Below are 18,204 nucleotides of genomic sequence, written 5' to 3'. Positions count from 1 at the left end.
ATAATCCTTTGGGTTCTCCTGTGTCGTATTTCCATAGTATCAAAGGGCACTGATGTCTCTTAGGAGGTGAATTATGCCAACAAATCTTTCTGTGCTTATCAAAGTGATGATATGAATAGCAGTCATCCTGCATAACAGGAAGAGAGGAAGAAAGGCATTTTCTTTGACCTCCCTAGGACACACTTAAATAAAAAATTTAGAAGATCAGTTTATCTGGATCAATTTACAGAAGTGTGTGTTGTTATTTATAGTCTTGCTCCAATGCTGGGGATGAAGTATATGTATTTATCATATTTGGATGTTTATAAACACTGAAGTTTCCTGTGTTTATTAATGTACATATGCAACTGAAATAATGTTTAATGGCACAGATATTCCACATTAACACAGTGGATCAAGGGGCAACTTAAAGAATTCTTACTACTTCCTGGGGCAGGAAATTAACTGGTCAAACACAGGAGATAAATTATAGTACAAAATTAAAAATACGTTATCCTAAAAGGTAGAAAATGTAGACAGTAGACAGTCTTTTTCATGCCCAGAGGACAGGCAATCCCCTCTCTCTGGAATAATAATAAAAAAATACATTTATGGGAAAGGAACATGAAGTATCTTCTGAGCCCATGAAGTTTTGCAAAAAAATCATGTTACCTATGAAATTTAGGTTAGACTACCTACAAAAGTTAGTCTGCTCCAACAGGAGAAGATTATGAAATGCAACTTGAAACACAGGCTGTGCAGAAAGACGAAGACCCTAATTTAATGTTTATCTGGAAAACACTAAGTTGGTTAAATATATTCTTCAGACTGCCTCAAATAAAAGCAGGTTGAAATGTGGCTTTCTGTTCCATTTAGTCATCTGTGTTTTTACAACTACTTACAACTATGCTGTCTGTGGGAGAAACTGCAAATTATTTGCATTATAAGCTGTCTTGAGGGCAAGACATGATAAACTTCACCCAGATGCAGCATAAACCTCAAATGGGGCTAGTTCTGCAGGAGTCCAGGGCCCTCAGCAGGGCTGCAGTGAGTGTTAACCCAGCAGTCCCTGTTGTCTGGCAGCTAAGGCAGAGACAAGCCTTGGCAGCTTGAATGCAGCACTCCATGGAATGTCTTTATTTGGTTACTTTGTCCTCTGGAGGTGCAAATTTCATTGTGTGGCCACGGATCACCCTCATTACTGGTGAGAGCTCAGAATTTTTTTCTGGGCATATCCTAGGGATGCCAACAAAGGGAGGCTTTGATCCATTAGGGAGAGTACTGACCTGTGACCACTGGCAAACATAGACAGTTTTCCCTGATCCATGTACATTTCAGCCATTTTTCTTTCATCTACTAACATGTCCAAAGGGGGTGTAATTTCTACAGATCAGAAAGCTTGCATGTTGCAGTAAGTCATACTGTATGCTTTGTCATTTTCACCTCCACAGCTTCACCATGAATACCTACCTCTTTGTGTATGACTTAATGCAATTCTGTGGACATTCCTGGATATTTACAAATATGATCATCCGGTTCATGTCATTTGGAAAAGGTAGGATTCCTCCTGTATTTTCCTTAAACTTTTTAAGAGGTAGGAACACAGAGAAACATTAAATTAGAGATAAAGTTAGGATTCTGAATAGGTGTACCTCCAATACCAGGGGCTATAATTTCAATTAGAAAAATATTTTTATTTCTTCCATTAGAAAGGATGAACAAATCAGTGGTACCTTCTTGTATCACATCAGGAATGAAGCCCTTACTTTACTAATGAGCTTTAATATTAAGCAGCATGCTAGTAACATTTGATTTAGACATAGATCTAAAGGTGACTAGGTCTAGTCATTATGGTGAATATTAACCTTATTGAGGCCATTAGAAAGGATTATCCTTGTGGTTATTGCACACGACTCTCTGTCTCCAAAAACATTACAAGATAGTGCTTTTTCCCTTGCCTCGGGTTAAGGCACAAGAATAGGAAATCCGTGACTAGAAGTTTGAAGTTATTTATAATGGTAGACAGTTATAGGTACATAAAATACCTACTTTGTGGTCTACTTGATTTAGAAAGTGCCATGAGTACAGATACAGGCAGGAACTCAACATCTCATGTTTAGACATTCCCCATACATTTCCTTAACATTTCCTCATATTTAGAAATATCTTAAAGCAGTAACTTTGAACCAGCACTTGCCAGTGCACTCACTGAGTATTGGAGATCCCATTATTTTCTCAGCTTCCTGCCTCTGTGTCAGAGCCACACACAGGGAATGGGCTGCCTCCTCCTGTCCCCAAAGCTTTACTTCTGCCACCCAAAAGTCTGGTACTGTGTGAACTTTATTTCTTGTCATAGGGCAGGAGCAAACCCAGTGGCTAGTCTAGACTTTCACTATACAACCACCCTCTAATTTTGCTCCTCACTTTGTCTGTAGATTCCATGGTCGACACATTTTACTCCATAGGACTTGTAATGCGCCTTTGCCAGTTGTTGTCTATACTGGAGATCCTACACATCATTATTGGCATTGATAAAAGCCGTCTCTTCCCCAGGTTTTTGCAGGTAAGTCCATTTCTCAAGACTCTCCTTCCACAGCCTGCTCACTGTAGCCATGGCTGCCCCTGGGCACAAGCCCAGGCTGAGCTACCCTGGGTGGTCCACCTGCACTCTTCCTCAGGACACTTGATCTGCTGTTGGTTTGCTAACTGCAGAGACTCAGAACTGGGTTGGGAAAAAGCTGCTCTCTCAGCTTTTTTCTTTTTTCAGTGGAACTAAACAGTGAGCACCCCACGTCCAGCCCAAAACATCAGGGACTTGGATGATGTCCAGAAATGGGCAAGTCTCATTTCTAGGGTGCCATAGGTGGCTGAGGATGGATACTACCCCCGCCCGCCAAGTTGTTTACTGCCAAAAAGTGACATTTCAGAGCCTAAGTTTCAGTAGCTAATTCTTTTTCATGCCATTTCTTCACTTAAAAGAGCACATTTATTTTGTAGACAAGTACAAGACAAGATTTTGTGGCGTAGCAAAGGGATGGCAGAGGGAAAACCACCAGCACATCAAGCATCCTGAAACAGGGTTTGCTGGCAGTCATGGAGTGTGGAAGGAAAATAATTGAATAAGAAAGAGAAATTAAGGGACTGAAGAAAAATAATGCTGGCAGGGGAAAAAAAAGATAATTCATATTCTTGCTCTAATGGTCTCTGCCCTCTCAAACTCAGACATGGGCAAATTGTGGCAACATGCACAGGTTCTGATGCTGTTAGGGGTTTATAGGGTATAAGTTCAGCTGTAGGCAGGAAACCAGCCAAAAGATCACATGCTATAGCCATAAACAAAATGATGCTCTGACATTTTCCTTGCCACACTCTTGTTTTCTGGTGGGAGTTAATATGAGGTTTTGGTATTTTTCTTAATACATTGGAAAAAGTCAAAATGTTGACTTGAGTTTACCTTCAAACCTTTCCAATCCTTAGTATTTGAATAATGGTGAAACTGGTATGACTCTCAGCATTCAGAACGTAGCATACTAAGAGTAGCTAGTTACGTTTTTAGTTTTCTGGGTAGCCCATTTTTGTCAAATGACATATTACATGGGTGAAGATGTTCCTCTTTTTAAATCTCCATTAGGAATTGATTGACTAATTCAGATCTCTGTTAATTATGCTGCTCACTAAGGATGGTAGCACATTTGTCAAAATGCAATTAACTGTTTTTTCCCCTGCCTAAACCTTTGTGCTTTTACACTAATTGGGAGAAGAAAATTTAAAAAAAAAGTATCCTATCTAATGCATCCTGTAACAAATCTCATGGCATCTCTTGGAGGGAAGACTAGCCTGCCAGTGCTAAAAGTCTTAATTAAAGCAAGGCTTGTCCAGGCAGAGTTCACACATTCCCCAGCTGTGGCGTAGTTCCTTTCCTACCCAGCCCCATAGAAGCAGAGATGAGGGAAGTTTGCACAAACACTGCACTGTGTCGACCCAAAAGATACTAGATATGTAGAAATGGATACTCTGAGCAAGAAAAATCTGCTCTTCTTGGGCAGTGCAACTGCCACAGTGTTTTCCAGGGCAGCATGGAGAAGCTCAGCTGGGAACAATACAGCACTGTGACTCCAAACTTGTGCCTCTCGACAAAGATAGCTTTAGGTCCTTAGTTGGCTCTTTACCAAAGTGTTCTGTCACCACAAACACTCTTGCCTTGATGGTAGTCAGTAGTTGCATGCTGTCCAAGCAAGGTGTAGAAACTTTTCAGTGTAGGCTCTGCTTTCACTGGCGTTGCCCTGCTTTTGCTGTGAGAGTGCAGGGTAAGCAGTTGTGTGCCAACAGGACTCCCATGTGCCTTGCCGTACTTTTCTCCCTGCCTCTTAAGGAAGAAACAAAACATATAAATATATAAATATAAATATATATATACAGACATTCTCCATAATTAACCAAATAGGAGCAACTTGAGATGCTTACCTTACAGCACCCCACTGGACTACTGCACGTAGTAAGGATACTGGTAAAGCTGGCAGAATTTGATAGTGGCTGACCTGTTCTGCTGGGCCCTGTTCTGCATTCCCACCACCTGTTCCGAGTCCAAGCTTAAAAGGTATCTCTAGATGCACCCCTCAGGCCATGCACACATATGCATGTCCACACTCAAGCTCACCTCAGGTGATGTCCAGAATGCCATGGTGGCTGTGGCAATGTCGAGGAGGCACATGGAGTGGAGTTAATGCCACCTTGAATAAAACAAGCTGTGAAAACAGCTCTTTGGTGATTGGTTGTTTTTGTAGGCATTATAGCAGAGAGAAATCTTATGCAGAGTTTAAATAAAGGATTTCTGCCTACCGTAACACCCATTTATAATGGTTTAGTAACATTTACAAGGAACACTTTGAGATAAACTTTATGGATACTGGAAAGGCAAACTCAGAGGTGTTTTCTGGAAAAACCCATTCAGGATGCCCTTACTGAGAGACAAAGCCTCAGGCCATCAGGCACCTGAGAAAGCTTGGGTAGGCCAAGGCTATGTCATACCATGAAAGACAAATCCTGCATGATGGATGCTCTGGAAGAAGGGAAGAAAAGAGGAGTCACAAGGTTGGTGCAAAGGGCTGCAGGGCATTTGCAGCCTGCATGGTCGAGGGGAGGACAAGAATGTGTCGTGAACTAGTTAATGGACAACAGATTTAGTATTATTTGTTATATTTAGTGGATAATGACATTTAGTACTCTGGCCAGGGAGTAAAGGCTGATGGGTGCCTTTAGAAAGGAAGACAGTAGGAAAGATGTAAGAAAGAACTGGTGGTTTTGTGAACAAAACACTGGTTCTTCACCCTATGCAAACAGGATTGGATTTACCAGACCAAAAGCTATGTAATATGCCTTTGTGGCTAATTCTTACAGTATTCTAAGTATTTAGTAGCATCCTTGCCTTGCCTTGCCTTCCTTTCCTTTTTTTCCTTTCCTTTAACAGTCACTCAATCAAATAGCTATGTAAAGGTTTCGGGTACCAAGTACGATACTGCACAGTCACGGTTTTTAAAAGTGGAAGTGAATGTGCTGCCTGCTCCTCCCCTAAGCTCACTAGTCTAATTTTCTCTGTTTCACTTACTTGCTTCAAATGCCCAGGCTGCCTTGTGGAAATTCATGCCATTCTACAGAACTTGCTGCATCCTGTGAGAGACCAGTGCTGGGAAAGAAAGGAAATTCCAGTTTGATTTTAACACAAAAAAGAAGAAGGAATGAAAAATGAAACCATTGTATTTATGCTTTCTGAGGTGTCAGCACATACTTCCTTTTTATGAATATGAAAACACAGGACTTCTAGTTTGTCTTTTTTTAAAAAGCAAGAGTGTAGCAACAGACAATACTCCACTTTCATTCATGCAAGGACTGATGGTCCATGGAAGAAATGAGGTGTGGCTGAGCAGCAGCACATGCTTATATGTATTTGTGTATCTATGTGTATGTGTATACACACACGCATACATACATGTGTGTATATTTATATATGTACATGATTCCAGTTCTTCAAATAGCATCCTGCCCTGCCACTTGCTGAAAGGTCCCAGCCTCTGACTAAGCCCTGCATCTACCTTCAATTTGCATGGGCTACCTAAAGGCATGAGTGCTCTGAAAGAAAAGAACACAATGTCTTGTAGGGTAGTAAAGCAAGCAGGCAGGCAACCTCCCTATTTGCACAGAAAAAAGGTAGGATGCCACTTCCTGTCCTTATGAGGACATCACAGTTGCCCTGAGCAGCCAGGAATATGTCCTGCCTGCAGATGAGCTCCAGAACAAGGCAGTTTTCTGTTTTGGCCTCAGCTGGCTGCTTCTTGCATCCCATCACTTGCTTGCTAAGGCCAGCAGGAACAGAAGACCTGCTTTTTGTCAAGTCCACTTCCCTGCTCTTGCATGTGCTTAACCTACTTTACACAGTCTGATTACTGACTTGATCATCAGCAACTGTGATGTCCTGGGGACAGAAGGAAATCCACAGCCTCTTCTACTCCCAGACCATGAGGCTGAATTGTGGGTCTCCATTGCCACTCTGTCTCATTAGCCAGTCATCCTTTTCAAAGTGGGGATGGTAAGTCTACTTGCTGTCTACTGCTTATCCTTCTGTCTCCTTGAAATAGGATCAGCTCCTGATCATTTGACCTGTGCTGTTTTCTAGCACTTTTCCACCCAGCCACCTTCTCAAAGAAGTGACTGTTTTAAAAATCTACCAGCTCTTGCAACTAAAAACATGTCTACCTTTTCATTGTAATGATAAATCTTTGGTCTCTAGGTGAAACAATTCCTTGTGACAATTCACAGAATCTTAGAATCACTGGAGTTGGAAGGCACCTCTAGAGATGATCTAGTCCAACCCCCCTGCTAAAGCAGGATTGCCTAGAGCACATTACACAGGATTGCATATCTCTCCTATTAACAATACTGCAGCACTCTTTTCCCACATCCCAGACTGATTTTAGGGACAACAGCAAAATGCCCGCACCACCTTTAGCACTCTTCACTGAATCTAACTCAGGCTCTGTTTTATTTATTCTCTCCAGCACACAATCCCATACATTGCTGACACTGCTTTTACCTTTTTTTGATTTCCCTCTGGTGATGGTTGTCCCACCGTGCTTCTCCTATCACTGTCATATCTGGTTTCAGATCCTGCCAGATACTTCCAGTTCCCCCATTTTCTTGCTAGGTTCTTCAGCATCAGTGTACGACACAGGACTTAATACCTCTCATACTCTCGTTTCCTGGCTTGTCTTGTACCGAAGTCTGTCAACATCTGACCTTCTTAGAAATCAGTTCCTCAGTTGGGGACCAGTGGGATCAGGAGCATAAGACATCAGCCATGGCAGGGTGAGAGGCTAAAAAAACATGCTTATCTGTTGTGGTCCCTCAGTGCTTTTCAAGACAAGGAGCCATATCCCTAGGGGATGGACATGCCCTCTTTCTGTGTGAAAAATTGCTCTCACGTCATTTTGCTAAATAGTGAAGTGATGGCTGCTTATCTGACATATGTGGTTTGCAAAAAAAACTCTGTAGCCAGAATGTTCCACACAGGAAACGGTAAATGTTATGCAGCAAAACTACTGCACTAACTTGCTGAGAGGCCAAGTTCTTATTTTGTTTAAGGGACAAGTAAGGTGAATGGGGAAACTAGTGAAGAATGACTCTGCTTATAAATCCATCTGGTTAATCCATTTACATTTCATGTCTTTCCATTGACTTGACATCTTGAACCCATAAAATCATTAAACATAAGGTACCTTATGGAAGAGATAGCAGTGGATATAAAAAAACCCTAAAACAATAATGAGGCTATACTGATTCATACCAACTGAACCAGAGGCATGTTTTCTCCTTCAAAACTTTCAAATAGAGGGTAAATCTGAGTGAACTGGTACTGTTCTGGGGGAGTTTCACAAGCACCTGTTGGCAGTACTGAATATTACAGACATGTTTATTTTACAGGGCATGGCATGGATACTGATTGGAAACTTGTCCAAGAAAGCTGCAAAAAGACACACTTGTTTTTACTTTCTAGAATTTTAATATAACCACAGTATTTTTTTAAGCTGGAGACACTGTCTTTTTAAAGCACCTTCATATGTTCTCATCTATAAGGCATACCTTATGGGTTAGATAAAGGTATATGTTGTGAGTGAGATAAGAGTCAACCACTACAAAAATGTTACTACATAAATATTATGGCAAAGGTTCATAGAAATGACAAGCTTAAACCCATTTCTCCTAGCCAGGTATAAGAAGGGAAGATAAGTAAGGAATTTTACTTTTCCTCCTCCTTTCTTCAAATCTTATATGATCAAGATCCTGTGGGATGCAGCCTTCCAAGCAATGGAAAGCAGAGCTGGGACTGTGACATTAGCACCATCGGATGTACTTCCCACCCAAGGATCCTGTCTTGTCACAGCCTCCCAAACAGGAAGGACACTTACCCTGGTGGTCTTTCAGGCACCAGGGTGCAGGGGAAGTCCTTGCTCCCACGACCTTAGCTGGCTCATTCACAGGTTCCCTGTGCCACAACCTCAAGTCATGCCCACTGGTAAGCATGGCAATCCTTTACCATAGCAGATTCTGCAGCCAACTGTGCTGCAACCAGCAGTTTCCAGTTCCCTAAGCTGGAGGCCAATGGGGTCTTGAACAAAAGCAGTTCAAGAAACAAAACATTCACTGGACCATGTGTGTACAGCAAACTGGGTTAATCTGTGGCCTCTTATTTTGCCAAAATGGCACAGAAATGAGAGCTGCAGAACATGCTACCTGAATTCACAATTCTTTTTTCTTTTTAGATCACTGAGAGATTAATTGTTTTATTTGTCGTGATCAACAGTCAGGAAGAGGTTCAAGGGAAATACATCGTGTGTGTTTTATTTTTCCTTTGGAATTTACTAGATGTGGTCAGGTAAGGAGTTAATGGCAAAACCATGAGGGGAAAAATGGGTCATTCCTGTGGGCAGCATCCTACCCCAACTGTACTGCAGGCTCATTTCATTACTTCAGAATTGGTGGAAAAGTATATTATCCTTTTTAAATGGAAGATTTTATTTAAGAGCTACTTACCAATTTTTTAAAAAATCTGCACTTACTCAGAGCAGGGAGCTCATATGGAATTAGGAAGCATTTTAATAAGGCATAGCCCTCATGACAACCTCTGTGTGGGAAGAAAATGTTTTTCTTTATCTCACCCCCCTCCCCCCTCCCCCCGCTATTTTTTTTTTTCTGTTATTTTAAAAACATTACTTTGAAGTCAGACTGGGGAGTGTGGATTTAGGAAGCAAAGGAAATGTATATTATAAAAGAGATCTGAAAAAGGAAAGCATCAGGTAGGATGGATAAGAAATATTTTGAGTCAGCTTTGAAGTATTTGTACTACGTGTGTTAATAAACTACTATGTTTATTAAATATTTGAATTATTGCTCCATTTCTTTTTGAAGTTTGTAAAGCTATAATAGAACTTGCTCTCAAATGCAAGGGTTCTGTGCAGCTGGAGAAAGGCCAAAATTGTAAACAGTACTGGCTGTAAAGTCCTGTCAGTGTGTGGTAGTCCTATCAATGCATCATCTTTTTCTACCACTGCTAAAGAACCTTGTCCAGCATCATTGCAGTAACAGCAGCTGTTTAATGGGCAAGATACCGTGGTCTATAGCAGCAAATGACCTATTTAAATAATAACACACAGTGCTACCCATACAGATTTAAAATTCTTACCTGATCTATTTTACTGCATCGGTGCCATGTCCTAGCATCTCAGATAATCAAGTCATGTCTAAAACCTGACCCATCCCTTAACCAACTAATCTTGAAGTATTACAAGGCCTTCCCCCTAGTACTTCAGGAACATAAATAGCCTGTGCATTTTGTTTAATGATACTCTAAGAGCAAATTCTGCAAGGTTTTCTGTATCTGATCTTTCCTGCTTATAGCAAGGTGTAAGGTATGTAGAGAGCGAGTAGCTGTTTCCTTTTTGCATTGAGGTAAGGCCTTAAAAGAAGCAGTAATTAAAAAAATTGAGACAATCCTGAGGTTGCAGAGGGCAAATTTGAGAGAAAATGATACATTTATAGCCTATCAAACAGTTCTACAGTACATGAATTATGCAAAATTAGTCAAATGAATTAATAAGGAGATACAGAAAGTTTGTTTAATGCTAGTTCCATCTGTTAGAAACAGTCGTGGCCAGCAGTAGCTTAAAAATCCTTATTTTCCCATCTCTAGCAAGGACACAAGGCAAAAAGGCTTTCTGCTGACCAAAAAAGTGATCAGCCCTGTTTCTGCAGTGTTTGGAAAGCTGCTGTGCCACTTTTAGAAGAAACTAGCTAGGATTAGCTCACCTTTGGAGACTGAAGTCCTAGACATTCTGGTCTTTGAGTAAGCAACAGTAACAGCCACAGTAAGAACAGAACACTGCAATACTCTAGAGGGCAACTGCTTTTTTTTGCACCTACTCCCCCTTCTGAGGTCCAGGGGAGAGACAGCAATACTGCAGAAGATTAAGTACTTGTGATTACCTTGCTGTTTGGCGTCCTCCAGCAGTGGTTTAGCTAGTTTAGCAGTCATAAATCCGCATTTTCTCAGCTCCAAGCAACAGTCATATTCTGCCTGCCCCTCTCAGTTGTAACATCCCTAACTGAAATACATTTTCTGGTGGACAAGGAAAAAAATCATGCTGGTTTCTGATTGAGCCTTTGGGCTGGAGGGCTGTACTGCTGTTTGCTTGCTCAGGGGTAGTACCACAGACAACCCTTCCCAAACAATGAACCATCTACTTTCAGACATCAACTAGAGCACAAACAAAAGGGTTGCATTATTGGTCTGAAATCCTCTCAGATAGGCAGCTCCAGGCTCTTCCACAAGTCCCTTGGATTTTTCAGTAATATATATTTATTTCAAAGACATGATCATTCCCTCTGAGCTCATCTGCTGTTCCTCTTGCTCCAGGTACACTTACAACATGTTAGCAAGAACAGGAATATACTACCTACCACTGACATGGCTCAACTTCTCACTGTGCATCCCGCTCTATCCCCTTTCAGTTCTGGCTAAAGGTAAGGAGATGGGGAAGGTACCAGTGACTTACTTCGTTAATCTTCTCCAATAAAATTTGATCTGTTCAATTGTCATTTGTGTTTAAGATACTTCTTTTTGTGTTGCCAAAGCAGTCATAAATGTTTATGTACTCTCATATTAACCCATACATCTTTTTCTGTACTTTTTCCTTAATAGGGGATCTTTGGGGTTTGTGTGCCTGGTTTTGTTTTGTTCTTACAAGTATGGGAAAAACTTCATTTTTCTGGGCAAAGCAGGAAAACACCCTCAAGGAAGACACACAGGTTCCTCCATTCCAGACTGACCACATTAGACAGCCAGTCCCAAAGCTGCCTTCTCCCGTGCTGAGGCTGAGCCTACTGGCCCAGGCCATGCTTAGCAGCTTCTCATACTCGCACCACTGAAGTAGAGTGAAGGAACTTGTGATTGAGTGGGAAATACTTGCTAATTGTAATATTAGGAGCAATTAGCACATCATACCTACAAAACTGAACTCAAGGAGAAAACAACAGGTGCATATACATACTAAAGAAGTGGCAAATTCAACATACAGTATAGCTATCTGTGCCTTAAAAGGTAACTGTTTTTTACATTAAGCTTTTTGATGATCGTGCACATCCCTTTGACTAAAGATTTACCATGTTATTTTACAGCATTTGCAATTTGTGTATCACTGCCTTATTTTGAATCCTTTGGCACATACTCCATCAAGCTACCATTTCCATTTGCCTTCTCAATCTACTTCCCTTATGTTCTGAAGATGTACCTGCTAGTGCTCTTTATAGGTAAGTATCTCATGTTCCAGTAGCCTGGGTCTCAACACAACTGAGATGCCTATGGCAACAAAAAAAATCAAATTAGTATAGCTTTTTTCACAAACTTTATCTCTTCTCTTCCACATTTTCCTGCGGACAACTTCAGTAAAGCTCATAACCAGTTATTTTGCTTTCCGGTGCCTTTCAAATACAAATAATTGAATTTGGAGGAGATACTGTATGTGTGAGGCATAAATATACAAAGCAAAACCATAAAAAGTGCTTCAGTGATCCTGGCCTTACAGTTACTTACAGAATTTTGCTTTTTTTTTTCTTTTTACATAAATTCCCATTTAATCATACTCTCATTCTGTGCAACCCCATTGCACTCATTCCTTCTAGCTGGTATAAGAAATTATATTTAAATTAAGAATTTTACAGCTTCATTATCCAAGGAGGTAGCACAAAAGGCCTACTCAAAAACCTGCATGTAAATAAACGCCTTCTTTCTCTCAACCAAATTCTTCTGAAAAATTTGAACTGAATTTGGCCACATTACAGCCAAATCCTCTTTCTGCCATTGGCTTTAACATAATTTGAAGGATCTCATCTTTGTGATGCAGTATTCTTAAGTTTATGGAAGGAACCGTGCAAGGTTGCTTGATGAATACTCATACTGTTCTTTCTAAATGAATTGAAGACACTTTGGATGCTACTCCCTCATTTTTATCCCATTTTGTGTTTTGATTCAGGTATGTGCTTTATCATCCAGAACCTCTTCTTAGAAAGGAAGGCACACCTAGGGACAGGCAACATCAAAAAGAAAAGAAGCTGATTTTAAATTTTTTTTTTAATATAAATGTATTCCCAATGGGCAGCTGTATATCATAGGTTAAAAAGAAATTAGACAAAGATTTTCACTGCAAAACTGTTTGCATGTCCATGATCTGGCTGTGTACAATTTTCAGAAAGGCAAGTCTCTTTCATGCACCTCAAAATGTAGTAGCTCAAAATAACAACTTACTTTTGAAAGTTTTGACTTCCAATGATAATGAAGAGTGTGTTCACTCACAATCACACTAACAACCATTATTTTGGTAGTAATTTCTGCCTTATTAGCAACATATATTCTGTAATGAAAATACCATTTAATCTATAAGATTATCTTAGGCCAACATGTATGTGCCTCATATATATATATATATGTATGTATATGTGTGTGTATATATATGCTAAATTGGCTAGAACTGAAATCTCTCAAGAAGCCGAAGTTGGAAGCTTTGCAACATGATTCACATGCTGATGAGCCCCAGGCATTGTCAAAGGATCCCTCATGTTCTCTCAGCCTTTACTTTTCCAAGCAAGATTCCATAAAACGTACCTAAACCACACAGTCAAGTGATCAGATACTCATCTACTCTATATTCAAGGGGATATTTAAGGGTCAGAAAGGCCGTCTTCTATAATTTTTATTTATTTAATATATGTGGCAGACAATGCCTGCAGACTGTTGTGACCCCTGGAGTATTTGCAAATCATAAGAAACTAGGTCATGCATGCAATAATATAGGGTCAACCCTGGATTTTTTTTTAATATTTTTTTTTTTTGCAAGCACTGCAAATGGAGGTAGGAATTTGGAACTTATTAGAGAAACAAAAGTACTTGTACTTCGGATTTCTGTCTGCCCCAAATTGATTTAAGTGTGGGCAACGTGAAGAAATACACAGAGCAGCTAAATAGGATGAAAGCTTTGAAGAAGAGAGCCAGAATAAGAACACATCAAACCACTATATAACATGCTAAAGGTGAAACACAGGCATTTTTCTCCTTGGAAATTCAACTGAATGTGTTTGTCATTAAACTGCCTAGAGGTTACATACCCAGTATGAACAAACATGACATACAACATAGTACTTGGTGTATGTGGCAAGGCTTTGGCAGTGAGGAAGCTGCAGGGAGGGCCTGGACTTCCCCATGGCAGACACAACTGGTTGCAGCCAGCTGTAACAGAGCCATCATGGGACACTGCTGAGCCACACAGCAAAGCTGAAAGCACCTCTATGAAAATGTATTTAAGAAAATGTAAAAAATGCTACACAGCAGCTGTGGGGCAGAAGAATAAGAAAAATGTGAGAAACAGTACTGTAGACACCAAAGTCAGTGGGGAAGGAGAGGAGGCACTCCAGGCACTGCAGTGGATTCCCATGTGGCCCATGGAGACCATGGTGGAGAAGGCTGCCTGTCTGCAGGCCATAGTGGATCATGCCAGACAGGTTGTCCACACGGCATCCTGTGGGGGACCCCATGCTGCAGCGAGTGGGGTCTTTCCAGCTGCAGCCCACGAAGAGCCCACACAGGAGACCTGGCAGCACCTGTGAGCCATGAAGGAGCCACACTGGAGTAGCGTTTTCCAGATGGATGCTACCCCATGGAAAGGACCCATGCTGGAGCAGTTGGTCAAGAGCTGCAGCTGCTCCTTGCTGAAGCTGTTCATGAAGGACTGCATCCCATGGGAGGGACCATATGCTGGAGCAGGCGAACACTGTTAAACGGAATAAGCAGCAGAGATGAAGGTCTATGACCTTTCTGCAACCACCTTCCACATGCACACTTCATTCCTAGGGAGGAAGGAACTAGAAAAGTCAGGAATGAAGGAGTGAAGTTGGGCCCAAGAAGAAGGAAGGGGTTGAGGGAAGGTGGTTTTAGTTCTGTCTTTCTTACCATCCTACTCAATTTTTAAATGGCAATAAATTATTCTTCCCCAGGTTGAGTCTGTCATTGTGACAGTAAATGCTAAATGTCTATCCTGACACACAAGCTTTCTCATCCTATTTTCTCCCTGTCCTGTTGAGGTGGAGTGAGAAGGGCAGCTGAATGGGCATCTCCCAGCTTGACAAGATGAAACCTACCCCAGATATTCATATTAAACTGTGTTTATTGTTTTATGTTAAAGAAATAGCAGGATGTGATGCTCTTCCTTTGCATTGATTCTTACAGGTGGTTAAAGGGTTGGAATAGGAGGATTATTTAAAATCCACTATGGGGAGGACCCCCAAACCTAAACTGCAGGAAAAATGCATGAAGTTAGTGACAGAAGGCTTCCCCACCTTTTTCTAGTGCAAACAACTTTAGGGGCAGACAACTGGGAGATCCAACGAATCAAGCCTTCCACATGTGACCATAGTAGGCCACTGTAACTTCAATTCTAGTGCCTTATCTTAGTTTCTGGAAAAGCTCAGGACTGGACAGACAAAAAGGTGTTTAAAAAGTTGCTTAAGTCTTTCCACCTCTGGGAACTTAAATCTGTGTTCAAAAATCTGTATCAGTCTTGAGATACCAGCTCGTTTGTGTCTCCATTTAGATAATCTGATATTGGAATTTTAAAAGTGTTGGTCTTAAGTATCTATATAGACACTGGCAAAATAATGTACTATACAGAGAAAGATGAAGAATGTCACTAGGGCAGTGATACATAATTGAAAGTGGTTAAACAAACTCTTAAGGAATAGAAGGGTATCTGACTACTGTATTTGCCTGTCATTTAAATAAAACCCAAACACTAATTTTAGTACAGCAAAAGTACTGTGTGATTGACTTAATAAATATGCACAGAAAATATATATTGTGGAAAAGAAATAATATCTAAGTGCTAAAGATAGGGAAAAAATTACACCCTGAGGGACACAGCTGGTGACCAGTCACCAGCCAGATGTAGCCCCTTTCACTAGAACTCTTTGACCCCTGCCCTTCAGCCAGATCTTCACCCAGTGCACCATGAACCTGCTCATCCTGCTGATGGACAACTTGTCCAAAAGGACGCTATGAGGGACAGTACCTCTTGCTACCACTTGCAGTACTCTGGGGTAAATCCCACTAGGCCCCATGGACCTACAAAGATTGAACTAATACAACCAGCCACTTAAAATTTCAGTGTCCGCTCCTACATGCCCTCCAACTCAAGACCAGGAACCCCAAGGTCTACCAGTATTATTAAAAACTGGCAAAAAAAATGCATTTAATGCCTCTGCCTTTACTTCATCCCTGTTTATTACATGAGCACCTTCCCAAGTACTGGTCCATTACTTTCCTTAGACCTCCTCTTGCTCTTAACATACTAAAAAAAACATTTTTTATTGTTATCTGACCCGACAAAGGCAAGTTTCATCTCTACCTGACCTGTGTCCTTTGATGTTTTCTCCCCAAACATACAAACCACAGCTCTGTAATCTTCCTGCAAAGCCTGACCTTGGTTCCAGAGGTCACAAAATTTCTTTTCTGCCTAACTTCCACAAGAAGTTCCCTGTTCAGTCAAGCTGCTCTTCTGCCCTGTCTACTCAACTTTCAGCACAATGGGATTGCCTGCTCCTGTGCTTCTAAAAGGTTGTCTTAAAAACTGACCGGTAGATTCCCAGGGGACACCACTTACTACCTCCCCAAGCAGCTTAACTTTTGGTCTGTTGAAATCCAGAGTAGCCACTCTGCTGACCTTTTTTCTCATTACACCAAAAAATGTAAACTTAATCCATTTAATGATGACTGTGGCCAAGACAGTCACCTACCATTACACGTCCCACAAGTCCTCTATTCACAAACAGCAAGTCTAGGGGGAAGTCTTTCCTGGTTGGCTCACTGAGTACTGTTGACAAGAAGTCTTTCCACCATGTCTCCCTAATACCAATGACATCCTAGCTCTGGGAGCTGACAGACGCTTCCAGTTCATACTGTTTTTTTATCGTACTGTGTGTGCTGGTGTACAAGAATTTCAGATACATTCCAAAATACTCAGTGCTTCCTGGAGCTGTGTTAGCATTGCTGCCCTCAGGTGGTGCTATGTCATCCCTTGGCTTACCTTGCCTACTGTATGTCAGCATAGTTTAATTCAGATGTTTATATACTGCTCCGCTATGCAAACTACAATATAGTATGTGGGCACTACCCAGAGATTCCTTTTAAAAAAGGGAAACCTTTCATCTGAATGCAAACTTAAGGGAGTAAAGTTATCAGTTAGTCTGGAACAGTACGCTAGAGATGGCACCAGTACAACATGTAATATCTGACTTTCTTAGATGTTACTTACAAGTGCACACAAATGGAAATGCCATGCTCTGAGATACTGACTCAATGACAGCTGCCTTCAGTGAGTCCATCATTCACCTTTAGCCTGTCTTCTCAGTATAAACCAGCATATAGAACAGGAAATTACCATTATTATACACTGTTTTGGAAATACAAACAAGTACTGCATTAATCCCACACACACCTCATCTTTGAAGAAATGTCTAATTGCTGTGGGAAGCTCACTGCCATCTCACAGTAACCTTTTTACACAAGAAATGTCCAGAAAGAAATCAGAGGAGAATTCGTTTTGCAGAGGAAATTTTAGCAGTCCTGAAATGATGAAAATTCCTGCAGTGGGGTGTGGCTTCTAGATGTAGGTTGTAACATTTCATACAAGCTCATAAAAATGCACAATTTTCTCACTTGTACTGCTTTGGAGGACATTAAGAGACCAGTGCCCAGGCAGCTATAGTCAGTTAATTTTTGTCTACTCTAGTGAGGAGGATTGCTAAATACAGAACTCCTTTTAAGGTCTCTCTTAGCAAGACTGTGAAGTATGGAAGTTCTTTATTCCTTCAGAAAGAGAAAAGTATTAGGGAATATGGCAGGTGCTGATCTATTTAAGATGGCAAAGATGGAAAAGAATTGCTTTATTGTCCCTTTCACCTGGAAGCAGAGAAAAACTGCAGAGCTGGGTGAAAGAGGCAAGAACAGTTAAAAGTGGAAAGAAACTAACCATCCTGAGACAGAGCACCCATTAGGATCATTGACTTATTTCAGTGATCTTGGTAAAGCCACTGCAAAACTGACAAGCATATCACACCTTTCAGAAGCCCTGCTCACATTACATTCCTTGTGTTGTGACTATTGCTCAAGAGCATTGTGTAATTAGTAAAATAGGGTTATCAGCTAAAACAATAATGCTCACTCACAAGTCTGGTACACTGAAACATACTTTAATAAATGGACTACATTCAAACAAATGTTATGAGGGCTTTTTCCACACCCACTCCTATAAAGCTTCCATGAGCGAAAGGAATATTCCACTGCAGCTTTCAAGGCACCCAGATGCAACTGAAAGAACTGATTTGGAACAACTGAATTTGTATTTCTCATTTAAATTGAGTGCAACTCAAATCCCCGTAAGTGGTTTGTAGAAGAACATCTCATCAGTGAAAAAAAAAATACTGTTCTTCTGCTCATGAGTCTGGTAGAAGGTAAAAAAATAATAATAATAAAAAAAATCAAAAATCTTCTGATAGGAAACCTCTTTGAAATTGGTCTTCCTGATGCCTGAGTGTATTGCGTGTTCAAGTATGAACAGTTTTCTTCACACGCAG

The 18,204-nt window shown here is 40.8% G+C and overlaps 1 protein-coding gene across 1 annotated transcript; it reads left to right on the top strand.

The window, feature by feature from the left end:
* The first annotated feature begins 1,427 nt into the window (after positions 1-1,427).
* On the top strand, positions 1,428-12,640 carry PTPLAD2 (protein tyrosine phosphatase-like A domain containing 2). The gene is made up of 6 exons (XM_010008437.1): positions 1,428-1,534; positions 2,415-2,542; positions 8,793-8,905; positions 10,943-11,049; positions 11,704-11,835; positions 12,558-12,640. The coding sequence occupies exons 1-6, from the start codon at positions 1,438-1,440 to the stop codon at positions 12,638-12,640; spliced, it is 660 nt and encodes a 219-aa protein (XP_010006739.1). The 5' UTR covers positions 1,428-1,437.
* The last annotated feature ends 5,564 nt before the right edge of the window (positions 12,641-18,204 follow it).

Source organism: Chaetura pelagica, unplaced genomic scaffold (assembly GCF_000747805.2).
Source record: "Chaetura pelagica isolate M959 unplaced genomic scaffold, ChaPel_1.0 scaffold232, whole genome shotgun sequence".
NCBI classification, from domain to species: Eukaryota; Metazoa; Chordata; class Aves; order Apodiformes; family Apodidae; genus Chaetura; species Chaetura pelagica.
The sequence above is the reverse complement of the archived record's forward strand: the minus strand, read 5'-3'. Positions and strand labels throughout refer to the sequence as shown.

Bases quoted from the DNA above. Each gene is read 5' to 3' on its own strand.
- PTPLAD2 (XM_010008437.1), top strand. From the start codon at position 1,438: ATGAATACCTACCTCTTTGTGTATGACTTAATGCAATTCTGTGGACAT. The intron at 8,906-10,942 runs GTAAGGAGTTAA...CTCTTGCTCCAG, and splicing joins AATTTACTAGATGTGGTCAG to GTACACTTACAACATGTTAG. The intron at 11,050-11,703 runs GTAAGGAGATGG...GTTATTTTACAG, and splicing joins CCTTTCAGTTCTGGCTAAAG to CATTTGCAATTTGTGTATCA.